At 46.7% G+C, this 25,717-nt stretch overlaps 1 protein-coding gene across 2 annotated transcripts in view; it reads right to left on the bottom strand.

Annotated features, from left to right (window-relative positions):
- Positions 1-4,567: 4,567 nt before the first annotated feature.
- The window catches only part of LOC144932651 (tyrosine-protein kinase HCK-like), a 43,567-nt gene continuing 22,417 nt past the window's right edge, over positions 4,568-25,717 (bottom strand). For both annotated transcript variants that reach the window (XM_078856932.1, XM_078856933.1), the window contains exons 8-13: positions 24,244-24,396; positions 23,277-23,456; positions 18,068-18,144; positions 11,785-11,938; positions 9,863-9,994; positions 4,568-9,619 (exon numbers count right to left, since the gene is read on the bottom strand). In XM_078856932.1, coding sequence (XP_078713058.1) covers positions 9,417-9,619; positions 9,863-9,994; positions 11,785-11,938; positions 18,068-18,144; positions 23,277-23,456; positions 24,244-24,396 — 899 coding nt within the window. In that variant the 3' untranslated portion in view covers positions 4,568-9,416. The remainder of the gene's footprint in view (positions 9,620-9,862; positions 9,995-11,784; positions 11,939-18,067; positions 18,145-23,276; positions 23,457-24,243; positions 24,397-25,717) is intronic.

The raw sequence follows: 25,717 nt of genomic DNA, 5'->3' as shown, positions 1-25,717 counted from the left end.
CATCCATCTGTTAAATGTAACGGTGCATCCTTACTTGCAATGCTTAAATAATGTGGTAAAAAATTTTTTCGAGTATTTGCAACTTATGAAAATTATAAATGCTGTTATACTTTGGTTAATGGAGCAAACAAAACTGTACAAACAAGGCAGATAACATCAACAACAATAAAAACGACACAAACAAGAACTGATTTTGAATCGAATCACCACCTTTAATCACGACAATTAACCGAATTGTTACCCTCACTTAAATAGAACTTGGTCCATCCCCTGAAGATAGTGTTCCCAACCACTTTGCTAAAGTTCACGTTTCTCTTAGTCAGCCCTCATCTAATTTTTCTCATTGCAAGTTAGAAATAACTGTATGACATCCCAACACCAGAAAACCTCACCTTACGTTTTGAAGACCAATTAAACTGCTGCTTCTGGTGGCGTCCATCACGTGACTGTCCTATGACATTTTTTTTTCTCTCCATACATTTCAATCAGGTCTAAAATGAACCTCCCTGGATACAGGCAACTTTATTCAGGAACCAATATCTCCCTTGCCTGGTATGCAGGAGTTCGTGGGTTCTATCCTGACCCTGACGCCTGTATATTGAGTCCTTCGGGTTTTCCCTCCACATTTTTCAACATGCGTTTCGAGTATTTGGCTGCTATACATTTACAGTTGATAAGCCACTTCGTTGAGCTATCATTTGTGGTCAGGTCGCATCCAAAAAAGCTATATAGCTCAGTGGGCCTTATCCGGTAATTAAAAAATAGTTTAGTTTAGAATAACACGAACTTCAAGTTTAGGCAAGATTAACAATTTAAATTATGGTAGTGCAGCGGTTAGTGCGTGTGTCGTGAGGTCGAGATTCGACCGTGTCCGTCCGTCCGGTACTCGCCGAGACTGCATTGGCTTCCGCTTTGCCGAACGAAGCCATTATCAGCTGGCACTCATTTACACACAAAGTGCTTGGCCGCAAATTAACCACGATGCCGTTGCTGTTCTCGTCAAGGAGCATAAACTATCATCACGCGAACCCCGGTCACCCTCCCAGCAGTGTTTGGATAGCCATCGAACAAAAACGGCCACTGCATCGCGCACTTTCAGATGCGCTTCTGCGGCCATCTGGAACCCTCTTCCGATATTAAGAAGCCACTGGAGCTATGCACTTTCAAATTATCTAGATTGAAAACTAATTTCTTTAGAACTGCATTTTGTGTTTAGTTTGTTGTCCTTCCCCCGCACCTCCGATTAGCGGGGGTTGGCTCCGTACGTTGCGAAATAAGTTCAACATCCGTGACCGGGAATTGGACTCCGGTTTCCCCACGTGTAGAGGGCAGTGTGCTAACCACTGCTACACCCTGCCCTGATGTTACATTTACCGAAAGAACCAAAGAGTATTACATATCTAGTTTAAACATAAGTGTCTTACCCCTCTTTTTGCAGGAGGGTCCTGATTTTAGGATGTTTCATTAATTCCATTATTGAGAGAGAGAACAAAACATCAACACACTCGTCATCAACACTTTGGCCTTTATAAAAGAAAAAAACCATACACTCTAATCGGCGACGTTACGGACAATGACCCTTCTTCATAGCACATCATCAAATCATTTTTTAAACTTATAATTATATAATGAAGGCGCATTGAGTGGGTCTGTCCTGGGTATATGTTGCTCAGACCCACCACTTTACACCGCTGTACAGCATTGGCAGGCTTTCTTCCGAAAGACGCTCTGTGTGAATGAACACTGTTACAATATTTACGTAAAACACATGGGACGCATACGACATTGCACACATTTGAATCAACAAGCGTTATTAAGTCTTGTGCGGTGATGCATAATTAATGGTGTACTTAAAACATTAAGAGCCCGTGGAATGGATAATTATAAATTAATTATGAACGGATTTGGGTTCTCAGCTTGCGGCCAAGAAGATAATGCAATGGTTAACGGATTTGAGTACATCGGTGTCTGTGCCATATAGGCAGAGGTGTGGACTCGAGTCATGTGACTTGGACTCGAGTCAGACTCGAGTCATGAATTTGATGACTTGCGACTCGACTTGGACTTGCATAACAATGACTTTGTCCCACCTATGAGATGTGGACTCGAGTCATGTGACTTGGACTCGAGTCAGACTCGAGTCATGAATTTGATGACTTGCGACTCGACTTGGACTTGCATAACAATGACTTTGTCCCACCTCTGCATATAGGCTGGCTACGAATTCCCTCATTGTGTGTGTTAAACTTCTTTCGCCCCGTACGTAACCAACCCGCGCTAATCGGAGGTGTGGGGGAAAGACAACAAACTAAACACAAAAAGGCAGTTCTGAAGAAATTAGTTTGTCAATCGAGATGATTTAAAAGTGCATAGCTCCAGTGGCTGATATCGAAAGGAAGAGCGTTCCAGACGGCCGCAGAAGCGCACCTGAAATCGGGCGATGCGGTGAGGGTCTTTGTTCGATGGCCAGCCAGTCTATGTTTGTTTGCTTTTAAGGTCAGTTTTTTATGACGAATGTGTTTTCAATCTTTGATTGACTATTTAAATTCAGGATTAATTCCCCATCGTCGTTTGTAAGCGTAATCGTGAGCAGCGTTCTTGTGCTGAATATACAGGGTGATCCAGATGTCTTGTGACCCTCAATTAATTGACCTACGCATTGCTTTTCCGTTTTAGTTTCATTTCTGTTTTAAATCAACTTTATTTAAGAATACTGTACTAAGTTTTAGTTAATTAAATGGGGGTCACATGACATCTGGACTACCCTGTACAATAATTTGACTGTAATTTATCTCATTTAACATGTTAGAGATATGACTGGACGTGTAACTACAATTCACACATGGATGCAGGGATTTGAAGTTATCACTTGATTGAAGAGTCGATCACCGTGACTAGTTTTCAATGTCCGTGGTCAATACTCTCCAATCTTCTCTCGCCGAGTGACTGCAGGCTTTATACGTGGACCCAAACAAACACATCTCTGAATCCAAACCAATCGATTCCCGCGCGCATGATGAGATGCATTGATTACCTACCATGAGCGTAATACCATGCTAATGAATTGAATGATGCATCGTTACAATGTGCGCAATGTTGTTGTGTTTGTTGTTGTGTTTGTACATCAACCCGTGGCCTTGTGCGTACAGTGCAAGGAGTTTAAAATGACAGTTTACCGGTAACCAAATGAAAAAAAACCAGGCTATAAATCGCAGTTACCGGTTTTCAGCACGAATATATATAAACATGTATATGAGTAAACGTGGAATTTATTTATCTTCTTAACTGAGAAACGAAGGGATCTGCCGCCACAATGGTGTTCATCGTTGTCACATCGTTGTCACATTGGACTTCAGATGTCGCCGGTTCGATTCCACCTCCCGCCCCTCGCTCCAGCATCGGTCCATCCAACAGTATAAATGAGTGACACCACGGCGAGCAGATCGGGAGGTCACGGGCGCTGGGGTAAAGTGTGGGTGTACTGCCACCTCTTCCCAGAGATGTCAGGGCCGACGTGGAAGAGTAGACCAAACACCCTCCGGCGCTCCATTGAGTAAGCCGTCGCAGGGCTGCACCTTTACCTGTTTTAAAAACTAAAAATTTGCGCAAATGTACCACGCGGTGATTGAGGCCACGGTGCGGCGTGTCGATGAGGGCATGTATTCCTAAAATGCCACTGGAAGCGGTTTCCGGCTCCTTAACTGGTCATCGTTTGCATAACCGAAAATATGAAAATGATTAATCGGTTTAGCAGTTATTGCTTAACCCTAAATAGTGTAGTAAGAACAATACATTTGCGAAGGTAGAGCACGTTTTAGATGCAATTTTAAGTAATTATTAATTGCACTAAATATAACATAGCATTGAACATCAAGTCTTTATACTATTTTCGTCTCGCCACGACGGCGAGATGTTGACTACCTCGCCTGGTATACAGGAAGTCGTGGGTTCGATCCCGACCTTGACGCCTGCTCTATATTTGAAGTATGCAAGATCTCCCCGTGGTGGTGTGGATTTTTCTCCGGGTCATCTGTTCTTTCCCTCCACATTTAGAATCAGCATGCATTTAGAGCATTTGGCTGCTATAAATTTTCACATAAGGCACGTCGTTGAGCTATAATTTGTGGCCAGATCGCTTCTTAAAAGTAGCTATATAGCACATTACAACAGAATGGTTAAAAAGTGCCTCAATTGAATGTGTAAATCAGACCAGGTGGCTGAAACAGAGGAAATGGTGCAGATCTGCAAGTACTTTCCGATACCACTGCTGGTGGAAATGCTCTCTAAAGGGTATTTTTGATCTGCTCTTCTACCCTGCGAAGACGTCTTGGGAGGAGGTGAGGGTACCTACAGTTTACCCAACCACACACGACCTGCCAATCAACTCACTGTGGTTTACCTCGAAGGATTGTGGTCATCATCGGAGCCCTTACAAAAACGGTAAAACCACAAGCTCCCAAGCGAAAAGCACGTGGACAGCGACCATTGAATATAAACCACGCAAACACAGTGCATTCAGACAACATTGCAAATGGCTGGAGTTAGTTGATCGGCTCTTACACTTTATTAGGAAGTTTTTTTTCTTTCCAGAAAACAAAAATCTTCAGCGTATCGTAACACAGTGAAGCTGTCTTTAAGGCTGGCACTAGAATCCAGGTGACGAGTGCGGAGTGACTGATTGTGGCGTGTGGGGGTTTCACCGAAGGCTAGAAATCATGGTTTGACCTCGAATCAATTGGGCCTCGTGTGACGTACGTGGAAATGTACAGAGAGCCCCTGTTGCCAATCCACTGCTGAATGAAAGGCTTCCCCACTCCTCCGTGTGGGTCATGGAGGTTATTTGGCAATACTAAATGTCACCAATGGCCAGTGTGGGATGGTGAAGGCGTGGATCATAGTGCAGTACAACAAGCCGTTCTGTTGCACTATAGCCATGTGAAGTGGGCGCCACAAGATTCAAGTGTCTGGTCACCCTCACTCTCTCCTGGATTTTAGAGCTGATTAACAAAGATGGCTATAACTTATTATCATTATTACTTTACAATCACACGTTAGATGGAAAATATATTTTGAACACGAGCGTGTTGGAAAAGGCGGCAAGGGAAACTTGCTGTGTTAGAATGTCAAAGCGGGTTGTTTTTTTTTAAAGGTAACCCTTAATCGTATCCAACGCTTAACAAAACAAACTCACAAAGCAAGCTAGGGAATGGGTCACGATATATAAAATATAACTCTGAACAACATTACGTCGTTTAAATAACCAAAACAGAAGCCGTGTATATCGTACTTTGCTTAATCGCAAAAGGAAGCTCTTTCACATTAATGGCAGCTTTATCAAATAAAAGAAACCCAGTATGAGCCCGTGACGTGAAGCACTTGACAATTCGGTACCACTTGGGGACCTCAGTTCCTCTTAAGAGAACTGGGAGAGAAAATTATCTGCTGCACCGTCGACGATTACTCATTCCGTCACCGTCAGCCTTCACCCCCCTCCAACAAATACGATCGGATCTCTCCAGTGGGCTATGGGGTTGTGTCTCCGCGTGTCGGTCGGCATTTGTTTGACGTTTCGCTCCACATGGCGAGCCGATGACCCACAGCAACGAGAGGAACACCATCGACTCGAGATGTATAAGGACGTCAAACCTCAAAGGCTGGGTGACCCGTAAAATGACATGACATTTTTGGTGTGAATAGAAACACCTCCTGAAGAAGCTCTCAAGCTCCCTGGGGCGGAACGTCGGGCATCAAAGCCAAAATAGCACATCACTGAGAGGCAGGCAGCGCAACAGCAAACACCTAAACAACAGTTATTCCTAAATTTGATGTTCTCCTGTTCAAGGCTTGCGGCTCAACATTGAATCGTACATATTTCAGTTACAAACCTGGATTTTTCTTTAAATGTTTCGTCAAAATGTTAAATCGAGTAGCTTAAATTGTATACTTTGACTATGTGTCTAATTGTGTCATTAATTACCTTTAAAAAAGCTTCCAGTAAAAAAAAGATGATTACATGTTTCTGGAATGAAAAAAATAAGTTTAATTAAATGCATTATATTCTGTTGCGTGTTGGCACATTCGGGTCGCCGATAGTTATACATTTACGTTTTAAAGGAACTTTGTAGAGAAAAAAAGCGAAGTACTGTACAGTGCAGGAGAATGGGGAACCACGATAAACCCATGTCCTCTTATCAGCAGAACGAGGCCAACCATGCTGCTTCCTGAAAACATCACCACTGATCAACTTGCCTGTACAACACCCTCGCACGCACATTTACCCACTATCACACACGGAGACAAACATGCTGTTTGGGGCAAGTGCTGTTAGCGAGCACCTGTGCAAACCACCCACCCCGTCACGAAAAGGTAGATAACACCACGACGCACCAGGTACTCATTTGAGGCTGAGTCAACCTAGGGGAAGCCCAGAACCTGTTCAGATAATCGTCACTGGTGTTGGCCGTGAGCGGGAATCCATCTCGGGTCGCCGGGTTCGTGGCGAGGCACGCTAACCACTGCGCCACCGCTCCCACAACTATCACCACACACACACATTCATTTACACACAAAGACAACAAAGATCCCACGTATAGCAGGAATAACAGACGAGCGCTGTTAGCGAGCCCCTATGAAGGTCGGCACAGCACACGTGGGGGTGGGTGGCCAGCACCACGCGCCCTACCGCCGTCATCTCTCCGGTGGCGATGTTTACACAGCGAGGGCCAACACGCACACGTTGATGATTATGCACACTCCTTGCGAGGCAGCCGTCTGCTCTCGCCATGCTGCGGGGGATGACGAGGGCAGTGGCGCGCAGTGGAAAAGTTTTCTCGCCGCGTCCATGACCCCGGCGCGTGACCCTGAACTGGGCGCGATGGTGTTCCACGTTTACCCAGTGAACCGGCCAACGCAATTTTTAGCTTTTTCACGTGGGGCCAGGGGTGGTGTGGGGAGTGCCTGTGCACCATTCAATTTAAATCTTGTCGGTCACAACTGGGAAAATCATGGCAGGAGTTCTTAAGCTAATGTCCTCATAATTAGCCGATCAAACTATTACATGTTCACGAACAATTTATTTGCAGGCCTTTTTTCATTCCACTGCTGGATCAAAGGCTTATCCACCCCCCCTGCTGATGTGACCATACTTCACCATCCTGGTCAGTGCAGGTTGGTGAAGCATGGCGGTGAGCTGAAGCAGAAACCGGTTCAGATATTACTCGCCGATCATGATAGCCGTGGTCGGGAATCGAACTGAGGTCGCCGGAATTAAACTACCGCTCAACCACAAGGAATTTCAAAATTAAAGACATCACGAAGAGCAGAGGTCATGGGAGCAGACCCCAACCTCCACGAAGGAGCAACCTTTGCGAACGGCGGGCCACTCCCGACTTCCTGTCTCAGTTGTTGTTCGCTTTGTTAAAACAATGCTCACAGCTGCTGACGGGCAACAATGCGGAACACTCACCCACTCGCCGTAAGAATAACGACAAAGTCCCTGCAGCCAGTACCACCCCAGAGACACACGGGAGCAAGATAGTCCATTGTGATGTCAGGTGTAAAAAAACACATCAACACCGAACGTTTTGCATGGTTATGACGCTTGCCAATATTAACCCTCTCGTGCATCAACTATTAAAACAAAAACCCGAGAGCTATTTTCTTTTGTTTAATGTGATTTTAGGAGAAGCGTCCCCTCCCGTCCCTTCCCAAAAAACGTGTTGAAATAAAATTTCATAGCAGTCGTATATATCTTAGCGACTTCACCCGCAGTGGACGTGAACGCGTGAAGCAAAGTTAAACGTAACCAATGCGATTTGACAAAATGCGGACCCGTGTCAAAAACACCCACAGTGGAGAAGTCCACCGTCCGCTTTTTAAAATTGGATTTTGCCATATTCGCGTTTTGGTTTCTAAACAGCACACAGCGCTTTGTTTAGATTAAGGCCCTGTTTTTGGTATTTTTGCGTGTGTGACGCGGCTAAGTAGCGTCACACGGAGTTCAGAAAAAACCCGATTAACGCTCTCCCATTAAAAACATTGCAGAATACTCTGTAACAAACCCATTACTGTACAGTACGGTCACGATTCGGTTCCGGGCGATGTGACGGATGCGTGTGGTCCCAGTGACGAACCCGGAGTCCTAAATTGGACTCGATGAACACAAACACAATTTCACGGAGCTGGTGCAGGCCTCCACTCGCAAGTGGGCCACTGGAGGGAACTTATAATGAAACCAACCGTGGGTCTCAATGTTAGCAAACTCTAGCAGGTTGAGGCCAAACGATTTTGATTTGTGTTATATACTGCAAAAGTCTTGTGTATGGTGATGGTTGGAACACAATTTATGACAGCGTTATGCGTCTTTGGCAAAGTGAATAACTTCTGAATTGATTTCAAGGCATGAGACCGAGGCCACATCTTTCACGGTGTCAGAAGTTAACCCTGCTCCCGCGGGGAGAGGTTAATGTCACACGAATCGTTAAGCGGGGGTTCGTTCACCCCACGTGTGACCCTGTACGCGTACGCCCTGCCTCAACATTTAAATTGTCTGGCATGAGCCCTCTTAAGAAGCCACATTATCATGAAGTGGATCTCGTTCTACGAGCACTGCAAAAGCAGTGTGAGTTTTGGTAACCTGGGATAACGGTTTCCACAGCTCCAATCGGTGACACGCGGCGTTTTATGCGGAGATCCCCAAGCACAAATCTAGTGGAAGCCAACGCTACTCACCATGAGGAGCACGTTGTTGCCTATGTCAAATGTGACACGGTATTTTAAATTTGAAAGTGTACTTGGAAAAGGCATGGTGTTTTATGTAACAAAAATATAACATTTGAGCATTGTTTAATGAAGCAAAAGTGGTCTTGTGACTGTAGCACAAACGCACTAAACCATGACCACAGATCGCTTGTACAGACTCTAAACGCGAGGTCGTAGCTGTCGGCTGTCAAGATGAATGCTCTCAAAACAAATCACAGACCCAGCACAAATTAAAACTGCTGACACAAAGAAAATGAAAAACGGTGATAACAACGCGCATGCTACGGATGTTACTTATTTATGGTATTTCCACAGCTGTGCACTGGGAATACAATTTGTCTAAGTGCTCATGTGCATTTGTGTGCATCCTGTAAGCGGCACATTTGTGTTATGCGTGTACTATTCATACGAGCGTTTACACGCGCACGTGTGCAGTGTGCACATGCATGCACGTAAAATCACAGAAAAAAGAAAAAACCTGTGTTCCTACATTTGTGCAATGTGTATTTCATTTACCGTACGTGCACATTTGCATAATGTGACCAGACACACGCGCGCGCACAAAGTGCACTTGACGTGCGACCGCATACCCGCGCGCGTGCGTCGCAGTTCACGCCGCAGGGGCGCCATGCGCGCCGTTGCACACTCCCCGCGCCCTACACCTGCTGCTGGTACTGGCCCTCGGTCGATGTGAAGAAGTCTTCGAGCACTCCCTGCAGGTACTCAAACGTGGGCCTCTCCTCGGGCCGCTCCTTCCAGCAGTCCATCATGACGCCGTGGAGCTGCTTGGGAGCCTGCTCAGGGCACGGCATGCGGTAGCCGCGCTCGAGCTGTCGGATCACGTCCGAGTTGCTCATCCCTGGAAAATGCGCGCGGACGCGCACGCACGCACACAAGCACGCACGGGTCACAAACACTCGCAAAGGTCACTGGTAGACACGCAGAAGCATGCACAGGTCATAAGCAGGCATGCAGACAGACGCAGGCGCGCGTGCATGAACCCTGGGTCACGTTGATCGTTGTCCCGGTGTGTTGGGTACGACTCGAATGTTCCATGCTGCGGCGTGCAAAGGGTCGATAACACAGCGCGCGCAGTCCAAACCTGGGTAGGGGATCCTGCCGAAGGTGATGATCTCCGTGAGCAAGATGCCAAAGGACCACACGTCGGACTTGATGGAGAAGGAGCCGTAGTTTATGGCTTCGGGCGCCGTCCACTTGATGGGGAACTTGGCGCCTGCTCAGTTTGAACAAAGCCAAGAGAGCGCAGAGAAGAGGTGATCACCGAGCCACACGGAAGAGGCACCAAAGACAAATATCCTCATTTCGCCTAAATAGACTGTTGGGGGAAGTGCTCTTAGCGAGCACCTATGAAGGCCGGCACGGCACACGAGGGGGTGGGTGGCCAACACTACGCCCGGCCGCCTTTGTCTCCCGAACGGCGATGTTTACACATCGCACCAGGTACTCATTTGAGGCTGAGTCGACCTAGGGGAGGCCCCGGAGCGGTTCAGATAATCGTCACTGGTGTTGGCCGTGAGCGGGAATCGAACTCGGGTCACCGGTTCATAGCGCAAGCGCGCTAACCGCTGCACCACCCGCCTCCACACGTGGAAGAGGCACCGCACGCACGCACACGCACAAACTGTCATGAGGGATGAACGAAAGATTCTGGGCCGAGCCGGGCATGGTGACGTACGCTCGTAATCAAATAGGGCTTTTGAGTTGGGGTATCGCGCAGGATGTCAGCAGGGCGGCCCAGACAAGTGGGGGGGGCAAGTGGAGCGAGGGCCCCACAACGGGCGTCTAATTTTGCCGCTCATGAATCGAGCCGGCTCCTCGTGGCAATCTGCTCAGGGTATCTAGGAACCCCTGGGTGGCCCTGTTTTGACTCCTAAAATCCACTTCGCTGCAAAGTGACAAAGATGTGACAGCACAACAAGTGGGCTTTGTGTGAGACCGTCTGTGGAACTTTGATTGTTATAATCTTATAATAGGAGGGCTTTCTCCAGGTTTCTTCGTATCTTGCCAGGTGAAAACCAATCCTTAAAAGTGAAGTGAGCAATCATCCTTATTCAGGACCCTCCTATAAAAGTCTTGAGGCTCAGCGGGAATTTCCTGAACGAATAAATGGATGCCACTTCCTAGAAAGATAAATTACACAGGAAGCCAAGAATGACCACTTCCTCCCACGTCTGTCCCAATTTTATACAAACCCAGATTTGTACAAGGAGTGTACACATTTGCTCTGGTGTAAAGTCACTTTTCTGAAGCCTCTTCACTGTGCAATGATTTTCATTTAGTGTTTTCTTGGAAACGTATATTTTTGTACTCATAAATATTTTTTGTAACTTAAATTTGACATTTATTTGGTGTTTCTATGGTGTTTTCAGCAGGGAATTTTTGTAACTGGTACAAATATTTGTGCTCATATTCGCACCCCAGGTCTCCCTTGCAACAGATAATGTTTATGTCAGTTTGCTCTTAAGTCTGGTCCTAAACCAAGCCCATTGTTTGGATTGCACACCCCACCAGGGTTTCTCTGACCAAGTTTCACAATTATAATCTCTTAGTGCATCCGTCAACATACTTGGCATGACAGCTGCATCTGCTGTAGGATTTTCACGGGATGCTGCCGCAGTGGTGGAAAGGTTCTCGGCACACTGGCCTTGCAATCCTGAGGTCACCTGTTCGGTTCGATCTCCCGGCATGGCAGGTACGTTTCTTTTTTAAACCCTCGCCCCCCGCGCCTCTGTCTACCCAGCAGTATAAATAGGCACGCCACAGTTAGTTGATTGACAGGCCGCGTGTGGTGGGGTAATTTGTGGGTACCCCCCAGCTCTTCCAGGATGTATGGCCAGCGTGTGGAGTGGAGTCCCTTCTGTCAGCAGTGGCGTGAGCAAGACATTGCAAGGCTGCACCTTAACCTTTTTACTAGGCTAGTCACAAGTTATTTGCATTGCATAACAGCCGTTTTTTCTTGCCCGTGGCAAGCTGCTGTGGTTAGAAACGCGAGCGGTTGCGCACCTTCTCTCGCCGTGTACTCGTTGTCCTCGATGATGCGGGCCAGCCCGAAGTCGGCGATCTTGCTGGCGAGCTGCTCGTTGACCAGAATGTTGGCGGCGCGGAGGTCTCGGTGGATGTAGTTCTTCCTCTCGATGAACGCCATGCCCTCGGCGATCTGTGGACGTGAGGTGCGTTTCGTGCAGTCAGAGCCGTCTGGATGTGTGACTCGGTGCTTAGTGGAGAGCAGTGGCGTAGCAGTTGGTGCCCTGCGCTACGGGCCTGGCGACCTGAATTCGATTCCTGCTCACGGCCAACACCAGATTATCTGAACCGGTCCTGGGCCTCCCCTAGGTCGACTCAGCCTCAAATGAGTACCTGGTGCGATGTGTAAACATCGCCGCCTGGGAGACAACGGTGGTCGGGCATAGTGCTGGCCACCCACCCCCTCGTGTGCCGTGCCAGCCTTCATAGGTGCTCGCTAACAGCACTTGCCCCAACAGACTCTATGGGGGACCTTTGTTTTGTGTACACTTGCACGCGTATGTTCTCGTGTGTATTTGTCCAGTCAAAATTGCTAAATGTGAGTATCATACAACGGCAAATTTAGAATACAGTTTTAAATGGCAGGACATTAACTGACCGTACTTTATTCATGAGTGCATTTTAACGAGCGTCCATGCTGCAATTTGCGTTAATAGGCAGGGGTGAGGTGGGTTGAAGCATTGCAGGACCGCGACGGCGACGATGTAGGAAGGCCATCATCCAGCAGTGGATAGACAATGGCTCAAGATGATAACGATGGAGTATGCTTGGCAGAAGCGAAGAGTGTAAGAAACAATAAACAATCGATAATAGTGTAACATACAAAACGTGTAACAGAGTTCCTAAGTCCCGCTACGATCGGTTATGTAATCTCTCGGGCACATTTACTGGTTCATCTGATAAAAGCAACTGCTGCCTTCATTTGATCAAAACTACGAGGGGTCAGGGAGGTGTTGGTTGCTAGTTATTTCTTAAAAGCATTGGGCCATCAATCTTTCACGTTGAAGAAAAAGGGTAAAGTTACGTTTGATGCGAGAGAGCCGGAGAGGGCGCACACCCCGTGTCCTCGTTCGATCTGTCTCGCTGCGTCCGTGCAGCTTTGCATCTTCAGCTCCAGTCTCACGCCAATTAAGGCCATGGGTTATTGTTGTTTAAAAAAAAAAATCAGCACGGCAGGAAAGGAATGAAATGTCGAACGAAACCACACGGCGCGCACAGCCTACAGTGGACTTAGAACCCTGTTTGGTCATTCCGAGTGTCCACAGATTTGACGTTCAAAACCGATTCGTCAACCATGTTCTACCCACTGCTGGACGAAGGCTTCCCCAAGCGGTAACCATCTCTCATGGATTGTGCCATGCCACAATCCATGTCACTCGACGTGTCCTGCCCAAGCACACACTTCTTCACAGTCCATATTATTAGGAAGCCACTGGGGCTACTATGCACTTTTAAATCACCTCAATTGAAAACGAATTTCTTTAGAACTGCTTTTTGTGTTAAGTTTGTTGTCCTTCACCCGCGCCTCCGATGAGCGTAGTTGGCTACGCACGGTGCGAAAGAAGTTCAACATACATGCATATGATGTCCACACGTGCTGTTTTTCTGTCTTTCGGTGTAATTCCAAGCATGGACCTCTTTGCACCTTTTAAATCTTTTTTTACCACCTTCTTTGTCCGTGTACGTGTTTCCAATGGTAATGCCACTCTCCATAAACAGATTAAATCCATCTCGGTTCACCTTCAATAATTGATCCAGCTATACAGATAATAATGTGTTTTCCACTCATGTCCCACGAAATATTGTTTGATTTTGCTCAAAGTGACCAAACTGAATTATTATTTTTCTCATTCAACAAAAAATGCTTTGAATCGAGCAGTTTCAAAATCGGCGATATTGTTTTTCGTACGTTGCGATTTGGTTCCTGGAAAATTTGCAGCCCCTATTGCAGTTCAGTAATGCCACGTGCACCGCACTGTAAATGTAGATTTGTGAATCCTATCAAAATCATAACATTCAATCGAGTTGTTTCATGGGGTGAATTGTTAATATCTGCAAACCACTTAATTAGCATCTGCCTCCGGATTGCTCACTCTCCCTTGCAATTCAGATTAAAGTCTGTTTTAATATTGCTGTTCATGAAGGACTCTACTGAAAAGGGTTCCGTCAGTTTATTAAACGTCTATAATTAAAACAGTTCTAAAGCGTGGCACATACATGACGGGAGGAGAGATTCCAATTTAAACTAAATTATTGTGGAGACATTACTGCACTGCAGTCTTCATAACACGGTGCTTGAAATGCAAACTAAATTCAGTTTTGTATAATTCCCTTAATTAAAATGCTTTCAAAATGCAATTCCTCTTGCAAGTGTGTCTTAATGGGATTATAGAGCACAGTATTGTGGAGTGGATTTATATTAGTATTCATCAGTGGGCTGACCTGAATTTTATTCTCATTCTGAATTGATGTGCAAAATATTGCATTAGAGAGTGGCCGAGTGGCTGAAGGAGTTGGAGGTTCTGAGCCACCACTGCTGAAACCCTGGGTTCGCGTCTAGGTTTCAGCCAACCAAAATTAAACTGGGTTCTCCAGTGTAGTGAATTGTCTCAGCTTGGTCATCAATGACTACACACAAAAAACCCATTATGTTAAGTTTGGTTCATCATTCATTTATCTTATTCCAGCTCTAAAAAAGAGACTTAATTCTGAGTGTTGATAGTGACTTCAAGAAGTAGTTCTATTACATCAACTTCCAGGTTTATTCTTTCATGTGGTTAAGCGAGTAGCAACCATAAATCGATATCAAGTGCTGTGAATCCAGAAGCTGATTTCAGGGGACACAACGATCGTGGAGACCGCTCGTGCCCTCAGATAACGCTGGCAGTGGACACGAGTTCACGATCCGTTCCTAGCGTTCGTTGCGGCACGCCGCAGAATTGCATTTTGGGTGATTTTTTTTCTTCCATTTTTAGGAAAAAGGTGATTGCTCCTGCTGTGGTCGTCTCGGACATGGTTTAAGGTGACTCATTCCTCGGGTCATTCTCTCACGCATGGTGATGCACTGCTAGCTGTGAGAGTGCCACATTGTATTTCTTTGTCTAGTGATAAAACTCAAGCAATCAACTGGGAAATTGTTATTTCCACCCGTTGCAGAGGTTCGTGGTTCGAACCCAGTGGCCACCTTAGTTAATACTCTTATTACGTTATGAATAAACACACAATGCACGCCATCTGCTTTGCAGTGAACGTTAAAGATTCCGTGACGTTAAATAGGTCATGTGTACCAGTGTCAAAGTCCATATTTGTAAGATTTGAAAATGACTCGAATATCACTTGAGCTAAAACCACATAGCAACATCTCTCCCGACTGGCGGAGCACATTTCTCTATGAGACTAAGCATCTTCCTTTGAGCCTTGCGTGATAAGAATGGCACAAATACCAAACATAGTGAACTATTATGAATAAATGCACTGTATAGACCTACTTTTAGTCATAAAACAGCATTTTTCTTTATCTGCCTCTAGGCAATCGCCCTTCTAGAACTCCCTTCATCAACCTTTCATCTCTGAGAATGTGCCCAGTTCACATATATGTCTTTTTCGAATTAATTTTCAAATCTAGGGATCAAATAATTCAAATCCAATTCCAATACATGTCAGTTTTACTATCTAACCTTACGCCGACATTTCACTTGAGCTAAAATAAGTAGAATGTTTGTTAAATTTCTCTCCACCCAATACCTCTTGACCTCGCATAGATTTTGATTTAAAGCTTTCGTGACTGCAGGGATTCATATTATTGGTTCTTTCGGTAAAGTCACGTGGAAGGGAAATAATACAATAATAAAAATATAAAACAATAAATTGTTGCCCATTGGAGGCCACCCTCCCAGGGTCAGACACTCGGCCGCAGTAAACGGGGAGAGGCACAGGAGGGCATATGGGGAGGAAGGGATGCAGAGGAGATGGATGTCATTGGTTGAACTTAAGATGCTTCATTTGCATATCAGACGGGATGGGGGGAGGGGCTCAAGTCTGTGCGACTGTTCCTGGACCAGCACAGCCTGGGTTCCGTAGTCAAGGAAACGAGGCGATCGGTTTCCGTGTACCCCTCCTTCTCTCACCACTGTACTCCCCTCCCTCTCCTTCAATTTAATCTCAATGGTGTCATTGATCACATGCACTCGGGCAAATCAAAAAGGAGTCACGTTTTTTTTTCCCTCCTGGAGCCCTAATGCATTTTTTTCCCTTTTTTTCTGCTAGCTCTGCTTGTAACAGAAAAAAATACACACACGCATGCAACGGAACACTACAGCTGTACAGAAATATATTATCTTTCAAAAACAACTAAACGAATTCAACGGTGTTACGTACACCAATTGCAGAATGTATTTTTTCCGTTTGCGGCGTATATATTCGGAATTGATGTTAGAGCGTATATAAACAAGTTTGTTACAGGAATGGGAGTTTTTAAAGGCTCGGTGATTTCTGAAGATAATAATCAGCTTCTCAGGACATGAAAAGCGAAGGATACCCGTGGTTTGTGAGGCCTCACCTTTCTCACAGACCAATAGGGTTGCCACCTCTGAGCTACAAAAAGAAACTGGGATATATAATTGGAAGAAGAATATCTCACAATGCCGGCAGAGAGGGGAGAACTACATGCAAATGTGTTGCCCATCGTGGTGAATTATTACAAAACCGACAACAACCAGGACTTGTAATGGCCCGGGAAGACTTGCAAATATCTCAGGATAGCCACTTTAAAAAAAGAGGGCGATCCTGAGAAAACCAGAACAAGTGGCAACTCCGACAGGTAATTAGTGTAAACCAGGAAGTTGACATTGAAGTGACCACGAAAAGTAATGCGGAATTCGCCACGCCACCCGTCACTTTTGAAGGTCATTCTGTGTTATGATTTATTTGCGACTTTACTACATCTCTTCCTTATTTGTTGAGTTGTACCGAACAACATTTAAGGACATCTTTATGAGGCATTAACAATGAAAATGTCACATCATCAAGAACCCTAAGCCTGTTAGATAAAGAGGTGGAGTGAAACAGTGTCCACTGCCAACGCCAAAGGTCACCAAGATGTATGACCTTTCGCGAGTCGAATTTGATTTACGGCCACGGCTAACAACGGCAACGAGCGATACCTGAATCGGTCATAGCCCCCCCCCCCCCCCACCTTCATCTACCTGCTCCTGACCAGTACGGAGAAGTATGGTCAAACAATTATCAGGACCGACACAGCATGGAGAGGCTTTTAACCAGCAGTGGATTTACAAAAATATGTTTACAATTTTTTTTAAATCTAATCACTCCTCTGTAATTGCTACAAGGAACTATGGCATCTAGGATTCTTGCACACTTTGCCTGTGCCGCTGTGGCCTCGTCCCTGCAGACTCAGGGTACACTCACTCCTTGGAGCCGCTCGCATCAATGGCCATAATACGGAACTACCACCAATACGTTCGGCTGTTCAACACATTAAATGGACTCTCACCGGGATGTTTACAACCAAAGACACAATTAGCAGGGAATATGAAAGGTTTGCCCTCATTGCAGATCGAGCGCCCTTATTAAAACGTAGTTCTGTGATGTCATCTTCCGGGGCCATTCCTTGACACTAAGCGATGCACTCTTAGTTGTGCAGTTCTGGATGGAAACATCTTCGTCTCATACCACGTGACACTGAGAGTGCAGTGGAAATACTTTAGTGGCGGGGAGGGGGCGGAAAAAAATCATGATTTACAACCCTTTATAAATCTGTTGAATCAAGACTTCAACACTGTGTCGGCCACAGGGGGTTGTTTGACCGTACTTCACCACATTGGTCACCATGTGTTGGTGAAGGATTAAGGGGAAACAGGCCCAGGAACGTTTCTGATATCACTGGGCTACTGATGGGAATCAAACTCAGGTAGCCCAGTTCATAGCGCAGTGTGTGAACCACCGCCGCTCCGCCCCAGTAATTAAGTTTATATATATAAGGATGGTGTTTACGTGATTGCTCAGTTACTGTCATCATGTGTTGACAAAACATCACGAAGATTCAGTCGCTGTGGCTGCAGCTTTGGTTTCAGTGGGCGTGGCCTGGGTACTCGTGGGTCATGCAATCAGAGCCAAGCTGCATTGCAAATAATAATACTAATGCTGCTGATGCAGGAAACAAAAAAAAACATGTTATTAAATCGATGAATCAATGGGATCGTTGTCCAGTGCCCAGTGCTTGGGAGTGAAGTGACATTCTTACCTGGGCAGCCATGTCAATCATCTTGGGCATCGGCAAGGTGCTGCCCTCTGTGCTCTTCAGGTAGTCGAGCAGGCTTCCTGTGAGCGCACGTAGAGAGAGAGAGCAAAAAAAAAGAGAGAGAGCGTATAAGATGAGCATTCTAAGGGGACGCTCCACCGCATGGGTTTCCGCAGCTGTGGAGTGAAGCTCTCCCCGGTGTGCTTTTGGGTTGTACTGACGTTTCAGTCAGAATCAGCTCCCAGCACACGGAGTGAAATGTCGGACGCCATGCCGCGCATAGCAGGGTACTGCCCTGAAACAATGTGCGAGATATTTGAGGAAATAGTTGAGCAGAATGCCGACTTTGTCAGAAAAAAAACCCCACAAGGCTTCCTCATTGCTGCAACAGTGGTGTTTCCATCGCTGACGTTGCAAGTGTCGCAAGCGTTTCTGCTTATGACACACATTTTCTCACAAAGCAGGTGTTTTCTAGTTAATACTGCCCTCCACACCCCAAGAACACAATACATTCAAGGTCTGATGCAACACTTAAAATACGTGAAAATCCTATGAGTACGTTTCAAAAAACAAAATCCGACAATTTTTGCGTGGTGGGAACTCATTATCATAAGAAGAATAACAAACTTCCTCCTGCTAATATTAACTTAGAGCCCACTGTTAATTCACTGCTGGATGAACGCCTCCCCACACCAAATTGATCATGGTGGTTTGCCTGACCACACGTCACCACTTGGCAAATGCGAGCACCAACAACGCAAAAACATTTTCGAAAAAAACTACCAAGTACGTCAAGGCACGAAGGAAACGAGAAGCCCGTTGAACGTTAACGAGAAGAGACAGAATCAGACATCACATTGCAAGGGGCAGAAAACGAGTGACACATACTTATCAACAGTGACATTGGAAATGGCCGGATCATGTAGGAGAGACTAATCAACAGGGCTTCATTCCAGCCAAAGCTGTCTGGGTGGGTGGCCTATACAATATTTGTACACCCCCGGCACACACCGCATTCACGATATCTCTCATCTATGGTCGTGCAACTCACTACTCTACGGGACGTCTGGCAAAAAACATTACCAAGCTTAATCGTGTATAAAATTCTCTAGCACCTGTCATGACGGGTACTGCAAGATCTGACCATGTCCATCCAGTGCTGGTTGAACTGCGTTGGCTTGTGGTCGCCGAATGAATACGTTATAAGTTTGCACTCATTACGCACAAAGTGCTTGCCAAAAATGAACCACAATACCTTTGCTGATCTCGTAAAGGAGCATAAACCATCACGCAAACTCCGGTCATCCTAGCAGCGGTGTTTGTATAGCCATCGAACAAAGAGGGTGACCGCATCGCGCGCTTTCAGATGTGCTTCTGCGGCCGTCTGGAACACTCTTCCAATATTAGGAAGCCACTGGAGCTATGCACTTTTAAATCATCTAAATTGAAAACTAATTTCTTAGGAACTGATTTTTGTGTTTAGTTTGTTGTCCTTCCTCTGCACCTCCGATTAGCACGGTTGGCTACGTACGGTGTGAAAGAAGTTCAACATACATACGTGGGTACTAATCACATGCCACCATCTGGTTAACCAGGAACATTCAGGCCATTGCAAATAGATGACAGATGGATATAATTTACAACGGACCAGACACCACTTGATGGGAAAAGGAATAGAGAACGCCCAAAGTAGAGACGGAGCGATGGACGTGACGCGCGCACTGAGGCGCTGGTTGGACCGGGGACACATCCGTAGAGTTGAGTGGGACACGATTGGAATTGACTTTGCCCAGCAGCGGGTCGCCTGGTTACGCAGGTAATTGGCTGCTATCAATTTCCACGTGATAAGCCACTTCATTGAGCTATCATTTGTGGCCAAGTCGCTTCTGAAAAAGAGCTTCATAGCTCAGTCGGCCTTATTTGGTAAAATATTATTTTTTATTTAGCTTTGGTTTTGATAAACAACAAAACACTTCAACAAGCTGGTCCTTCGCCCACACCTACAGGTGAGGAGCACAGTGCACTAACCGCTACACTACCGCTCCTACACACTCTCGCACGCACACACACACGCATGCAACACACGTGCACAGACTAACCCACACTCATATACAGGTTAAACATTAACGCCCTCACACATAACCACATACACAGACATACTGCACGATACCATCATAATCATTGTGCAATTATTTTTTGTACCATAATTGTTGTACTTGTTGGTAAAGCGGTGCAGAATTTTACCCGCTGATAGTTGCACTTCTGCAAACCAGCAAATGCACTCTGCTCTACAATTTCCCGCGTCTACATACGGTGTGAAAGAAGTTCAACATACATACATACAGTGCGGATTGGTGATGGGAGTGGGTTCCCAGAATTGGTTTAGATATCACTCGCCTATATTGGCCATGGCTGAAAAGCAACACTCAGGTCGCTAGGTGTCCATGGTGCAGTGTGCCAGCCTCTGAGCAGTTGGATAAATTGTCATGATTCAAGGCTATGATTTGTTGAAAAATAGAGGTCGTTATTTGTGGACTTTTATGTGTGCATGGGGGTGACCAGGGCATGGTGACATCACGGGCGAGAACATTGGTAATGAAATGCCCTCTCGTTGTATCCTCTCTGTGCCCTAAGAACGTTGCGGATATGGTACCAAGTGTACAGAGTCACTCGGCCCGGAACAACTCAACCCTCTCGTCAACCGAAGCGTCACCTCCGTAAGGGCTGGTGATTCGATTCCTGATTCAAATCGGATTTTCCCATAAAAGTAAAAACTAGTGAATTGCATGTTTTTTTAGTTTCATATACACTGTGCAAAATAAACACATTCTCTCGAATTTGGTTTCAATTAAGATATTATCAACCAACAGAGAATGTCCTCGCTGCACTTCGGCCCACTGTAGAGTGGTCCGTAGTGAGAGGTCGAGCCACAGCCTCAGTCTTGTGCCACTGCCTCCACGTGATGTCTCACTTGTAGCCTGCACTGTTTTTGCCTTCTGTATGTTTTTGCATTGTTGTTTTGTTCACTGCCGCCACGGGAAGGAATAGGACTGGCATGGGAGAGGAATGCAATTCGTGTCAACGTCGTGAGACAATGAGTCTGAGAGTACGACGGGAGATGGGATTCATGTTTCAATTCTGTGTCACCCTCGACAGTGTCCACGTCAACACGACGCCAAACGCAACACGTACCGCCTTGTTTACAATCATCGTCACATCACAGTGTTTATGGAACGATTCATAAACCAATCAAATTATTCCCCCACGACCGACACAGCACGTGGCCTTCATCCAGGAGTGGATAACTAGTATTATTATTTATCGTTACAAAAGCCAAAGTGGCCATATTTACTTGGAAATACAATTTTCCAGATAATATTTTCACTAGCTTTTAATGTTTAACATGCATGAAGAGTTCTACAGCCGAACTAAAGAAGGCTGTCTGTAGCAACGAGACCTTTGATAGAATTTTTTTTTTAAACGCTATCGTAATTTTGTTTTAATCATCCCATTATTGAGGGCACAAGTCCACTCAAGCTCTAAGCTATATCATTACAATCACCGGGTGAACGTTTTGAACACGCTAAAGCGTTCGTGTCTCACAAGTGCCTGGCTGCCAGAAGTCAAACCTGAAGTAGAGACATTTGCGGATGTCACGACGGTGGTCACATTTTCCAGGAAGCACAAAAGGTTCATTGTGGCTTAACCCCTCGATTTGTAAGCATACTGTCCTTTCACAACAGCGACCACTTGGTGTGTGTGTGCGCACGTGTGCGTAAGTGAGTGTTCAATTGGGCAAGTTAGGAAAATGTCGTACTTATGTGGAGGTGATTGTGTGTGATGAGGGTGTGAATGTGGAACCTGTGTATGAGACTGGCTGAGTCTGTGCACGTGTGTTGCGTGTGAGTGGGTGTGCAAGAGTGTGCGTGGGGAGCGGTGGTGTCGCGGTTAGTGCGCTACTCTACGGACCCGCCGACCCGAGTTTATTTCCTACTTATGGCCAACATCAGTGCCAATTATCGACCCAGCCTCAAATGAGTACCTGGCGCGGTGTGTAAACATCGCCACTGGGGAGAGCAAAGCAGTCGGGCATAGTGCTGGCTACCCATCCCATCGTGTACCGTGCCGGTCTTCGTAGGTGCTTGCTAACAGCACTTGCCCCAAAAGTCTGTTGAGGTTATAACGGGGATCTGTGTGTGTGCGTGTGTGCGCGACTGAGCTTGAGCGAGTTTGTGTAACTGTACGATGTGAACGTGTGCACGAGTGTGCACGCATCTGTCAGTCATCTTAGTTAACCGGTATAATCTAGGTCTTTCCTGTCGCCCCCTACGAATGAGCCTTCCACATTTTACGCCACATCACGGCGCACCTAGCCTGGCACAAGCGCTGTGGTGACGTCGCAGGTCACTTAACGGCGAACGGCGGCTGTTGTTGTGTGCACGAGCGCGAGTGGATGTGAGCGAGGGTGTGCGTGGGTGTGCACGTGAATGTGCGCATGTGTGTGTGCAAGCATACCGCACGAGTACACGAATAGAGGAAACTTGGTTCCACATTATATGTGCAATGGAGCGCCCATTGGCATTGCCAATTTGCATACAAGTTGCTCGCCGGCAGTTGAAGGAAGCTTATGTTTCCCACAGTGGGTGCAATTTCATTTTAATGTGTCAGTTTCCTGCCCCCTACAATACAGTGTTGAATTTCTAAATCCTAACAGAGAAGTTTACAATCGGCACTTTGATAGTTACTCACAAAGCCAACGCTCACGTGGGGTAGAAAAGAGGAATTTAGTTTTCCACTTCGTTGTTCTGCTAAGTAAGAACGTATCAGGAATGAGACCACGATGGGTTAGGGAGTCGTGTGCCCTTCCATGGTAAGGAGACGATGCGAGCGGCAGTGGCCAGTGGTTTCAGAAAGTCTATCGCGGTGTCCTGAAGCTTTTACAGACACATTTTGGGGCTACATGAATATTAGGTGGGGCTGGCAGAGGAATGGGCAGTGCCTGTGAGCAGTAGGCAGGGTCAACGTGATCGACAGGGGCTAGCAGGTGAGTGGGCGTGGCTATTTAAAAGTGGGCGGGAATTGACCTGAGGAAGGAGCTGCTGGTCTCGTGGTGTGTCCTGGTTGAGCCTCGTAGAAATTAGATGGCTTCGATCAAATTGAAAGTTCCTGAGTGTTATTTCGCGACGGGTGTAAGCGAGCATTGCGCACGCACCGTTCTCCATGAACTCCGTGACGATGTAGATGGGCTCTTGTGTGACGACGGCGTAGAGGCGCACGAGCCGAGGGTGCTGCAGCGTCTTCATCAGGTTTGCTTCGTCCAGGAACGCCTCGGGTGACATGCTGCCCGGCTTCATTGTCTTGATGGCCACCTTCGTGCGGTTGTTGTAAATGCCTGCGGTGAGACGCGTGGTGGCGGGAAAAACGGGGACGATGAACACACGTCGGCGCTGCACGGGAGACGAACATTCTCGGCGCACAGGACTTGATCGAGCTTGAAGACGAAAACACAAAAACAACGGCTCTTATCTTGCAGTTTTACACCTAGGCTATGTGCGCCTGCAGTTCAACATGAGTGTTTAACTTTGTTGATGAGGAATTGGTGAGTTGTTGGTAAGGGTCAGTTGGGAGCACGAATATGAGTAGCTGGTTGGTCGGTTAGTTAGGCTTTAGGGTACGGCAAGCGTTTGATTAGCTCGTGCGGTTAGGGGAAGGGTTCGTACTAGTCGTCGCTGCTTGGTAGGATAGTCAAGGATAGCGGTGGGTAAAGGGCTTCGCTGGCTAGCGTGCTCCACACCAAACATCCCGCCTCTCCTCCCGCCTGTCAGGATACGGCCTTCTCAGTGTGTGACCGCTCCCTCCCGCTGCTGGTGGTGGTGCTGGTGGGGAGTGGAAGTGTAGCGGTAAGCGCGCTGCGCGAGTTCTATTCCCGCTCACGGCCAACGACAGTGACGAATTTCTGAACCAGTCTGGGCCTCCCCTAGGTCGACTCAGCCTCAAATGATTACCTGCTGTGGTGCGTAAACATCACCGCTGGGGAGAGGTGTGGTACTGGCCACCCATCCCGTCGTGTGCCGTGCCAGCCTTTCTAAGTGCTACTCGCTGACAACACTTGCCGTTGGTGGTGGCGTTAACCGTATGTGCGTTTGCCAGCGCGTGCTTGCGTGGTGTGGAGGCCTCACCCATCCACACCTCCCCGAACTGGCCAGCGCCCAGCCGCTTGGAGAGCTTCAGCGATTCCCTGGGGATCTCCCACGCGTCCTTCTCCCACAACTGCTGCGGCTTCTTGCTGACGCAAGGCCGCAGCAGCTTCTGGCACAGCCCATCCGAGTGAGCTAGGAGGCAAGAGAGACGGTGTTCGAACAACAAGAAGAAGTCTACGCAGGGCGTTATAGAACCTAGAGCGAGATGCCTTTAAATGTGAATATGGTTACCGCACAAGTAACGGAGGGTGCATGTTCGGTTGCAATATAACACTCGTGTGTTCACTGCTTTATATTTACAGCTCTTAAAATTGTGTTTTATCACAACCACTCTAACCATGATCAAACACTGCAGTATTCAAAAACACGGTTGAATGATTAAATGTAAGCAAAGTGTTTTGTTTTCATTTGCTTGCTTAATTACATTTGTAGTTGATAACAAGATACCGCCTTTAAAGTTTCACTTTGTAAACACAACCAGAAGCCTGGGGGTCATCGTGTACAAGGGATATTGATAACTCCACGCGAATACCAATTATTATTTCTGTTCAATCTTGATTTTCTGTTTACAATGTGTTTTTTCTCGTAATCGTCACACAATCTCAAAAGCCAGAGAGGTATAATACTCTTGTTGCCAAATGAGTGTTGAAGGCACGAGTAAGGTCTGTGTTGCTGTTCGGGTCAGAGATCTGGAAGTGAACAGATAATGTAGAATAAGACACTCGATTTTCACGGCAGGTTCGTGTGGAGGATGTGATGATGTGCGACGTTTCCCTCCAGGTGCCCGGGAGCTTTTCGCGACAGAGCTCCTGGCACGTGGAGCGAAACGTCGGACATCGTGATGCGGTCACAACCCGCAAAACACACCGGAGAGGTAAACATCGTCGCATTACGATAACGGAAAAAATGCAACCGAACGCGTAGCCGGCGCAGAGCCGGACTGCTCCAGTGCTACGACTGTCAAGCTGTGTAATGACATCGCTGCGGTGACACACAGGAGCACTTCAGCTCTGGCTCTCTTCAGTAATGGGTCTCTCAGGACATTTCTCTTATGTTGGCCGTGCTGAAAGGCAGTGTGGCATCAGCAGATCTCATCGCAGGATAGGGTGACAAATTTGGAAGTTTACAGTTAAACGTGGCAGGAGCTTGCTCTCGATGTAATCACGTGGAGGATAGGGTTGTGATGGGTGGGACACGTGGTGTGCAGGGTGGAGGAGGTTGTGATGGGTGGGACACGTGGTGTGCAGAGTGGAGGAGGTTGTGATGGGTGGGGCACGTGGTGTGCAGAGTGGAGGAGGTTGTGATGGGTGGGACACGTGGTGTGCAGAGTGGAGGAGGTTGTGATGGGTGGGACATATGATGTGCAGTTTGGAGGAGGTAGTGATGGGTGGGACACGTGTTGTGCAGGGTGGAGTGACACCGAGAGAGAAGAGCTGAAGCCAGATGGTGTGAC

The sequence above is a fragment of the Lampetra fluviatilis genome, chromosome 5 (assembly GCF_964198595.1).
Source record: "Lampetra fluviatilis chromosome 5, kcLamFluv1.1, whole genome shotgun sequence".
Classification (NCBI taxonomy): Eukaryota; Metazoa; Chordata; class Hyperoartia; order Petromyzontiformes; family Petromyzontidae; genus Lampetra; species Lampetra fluviatilis.
The sequence above is the reverse complement of the archived record's forward strand: the minus strand, read 5'-3'. Positions and strand labels throughout refer to the sequence as shown.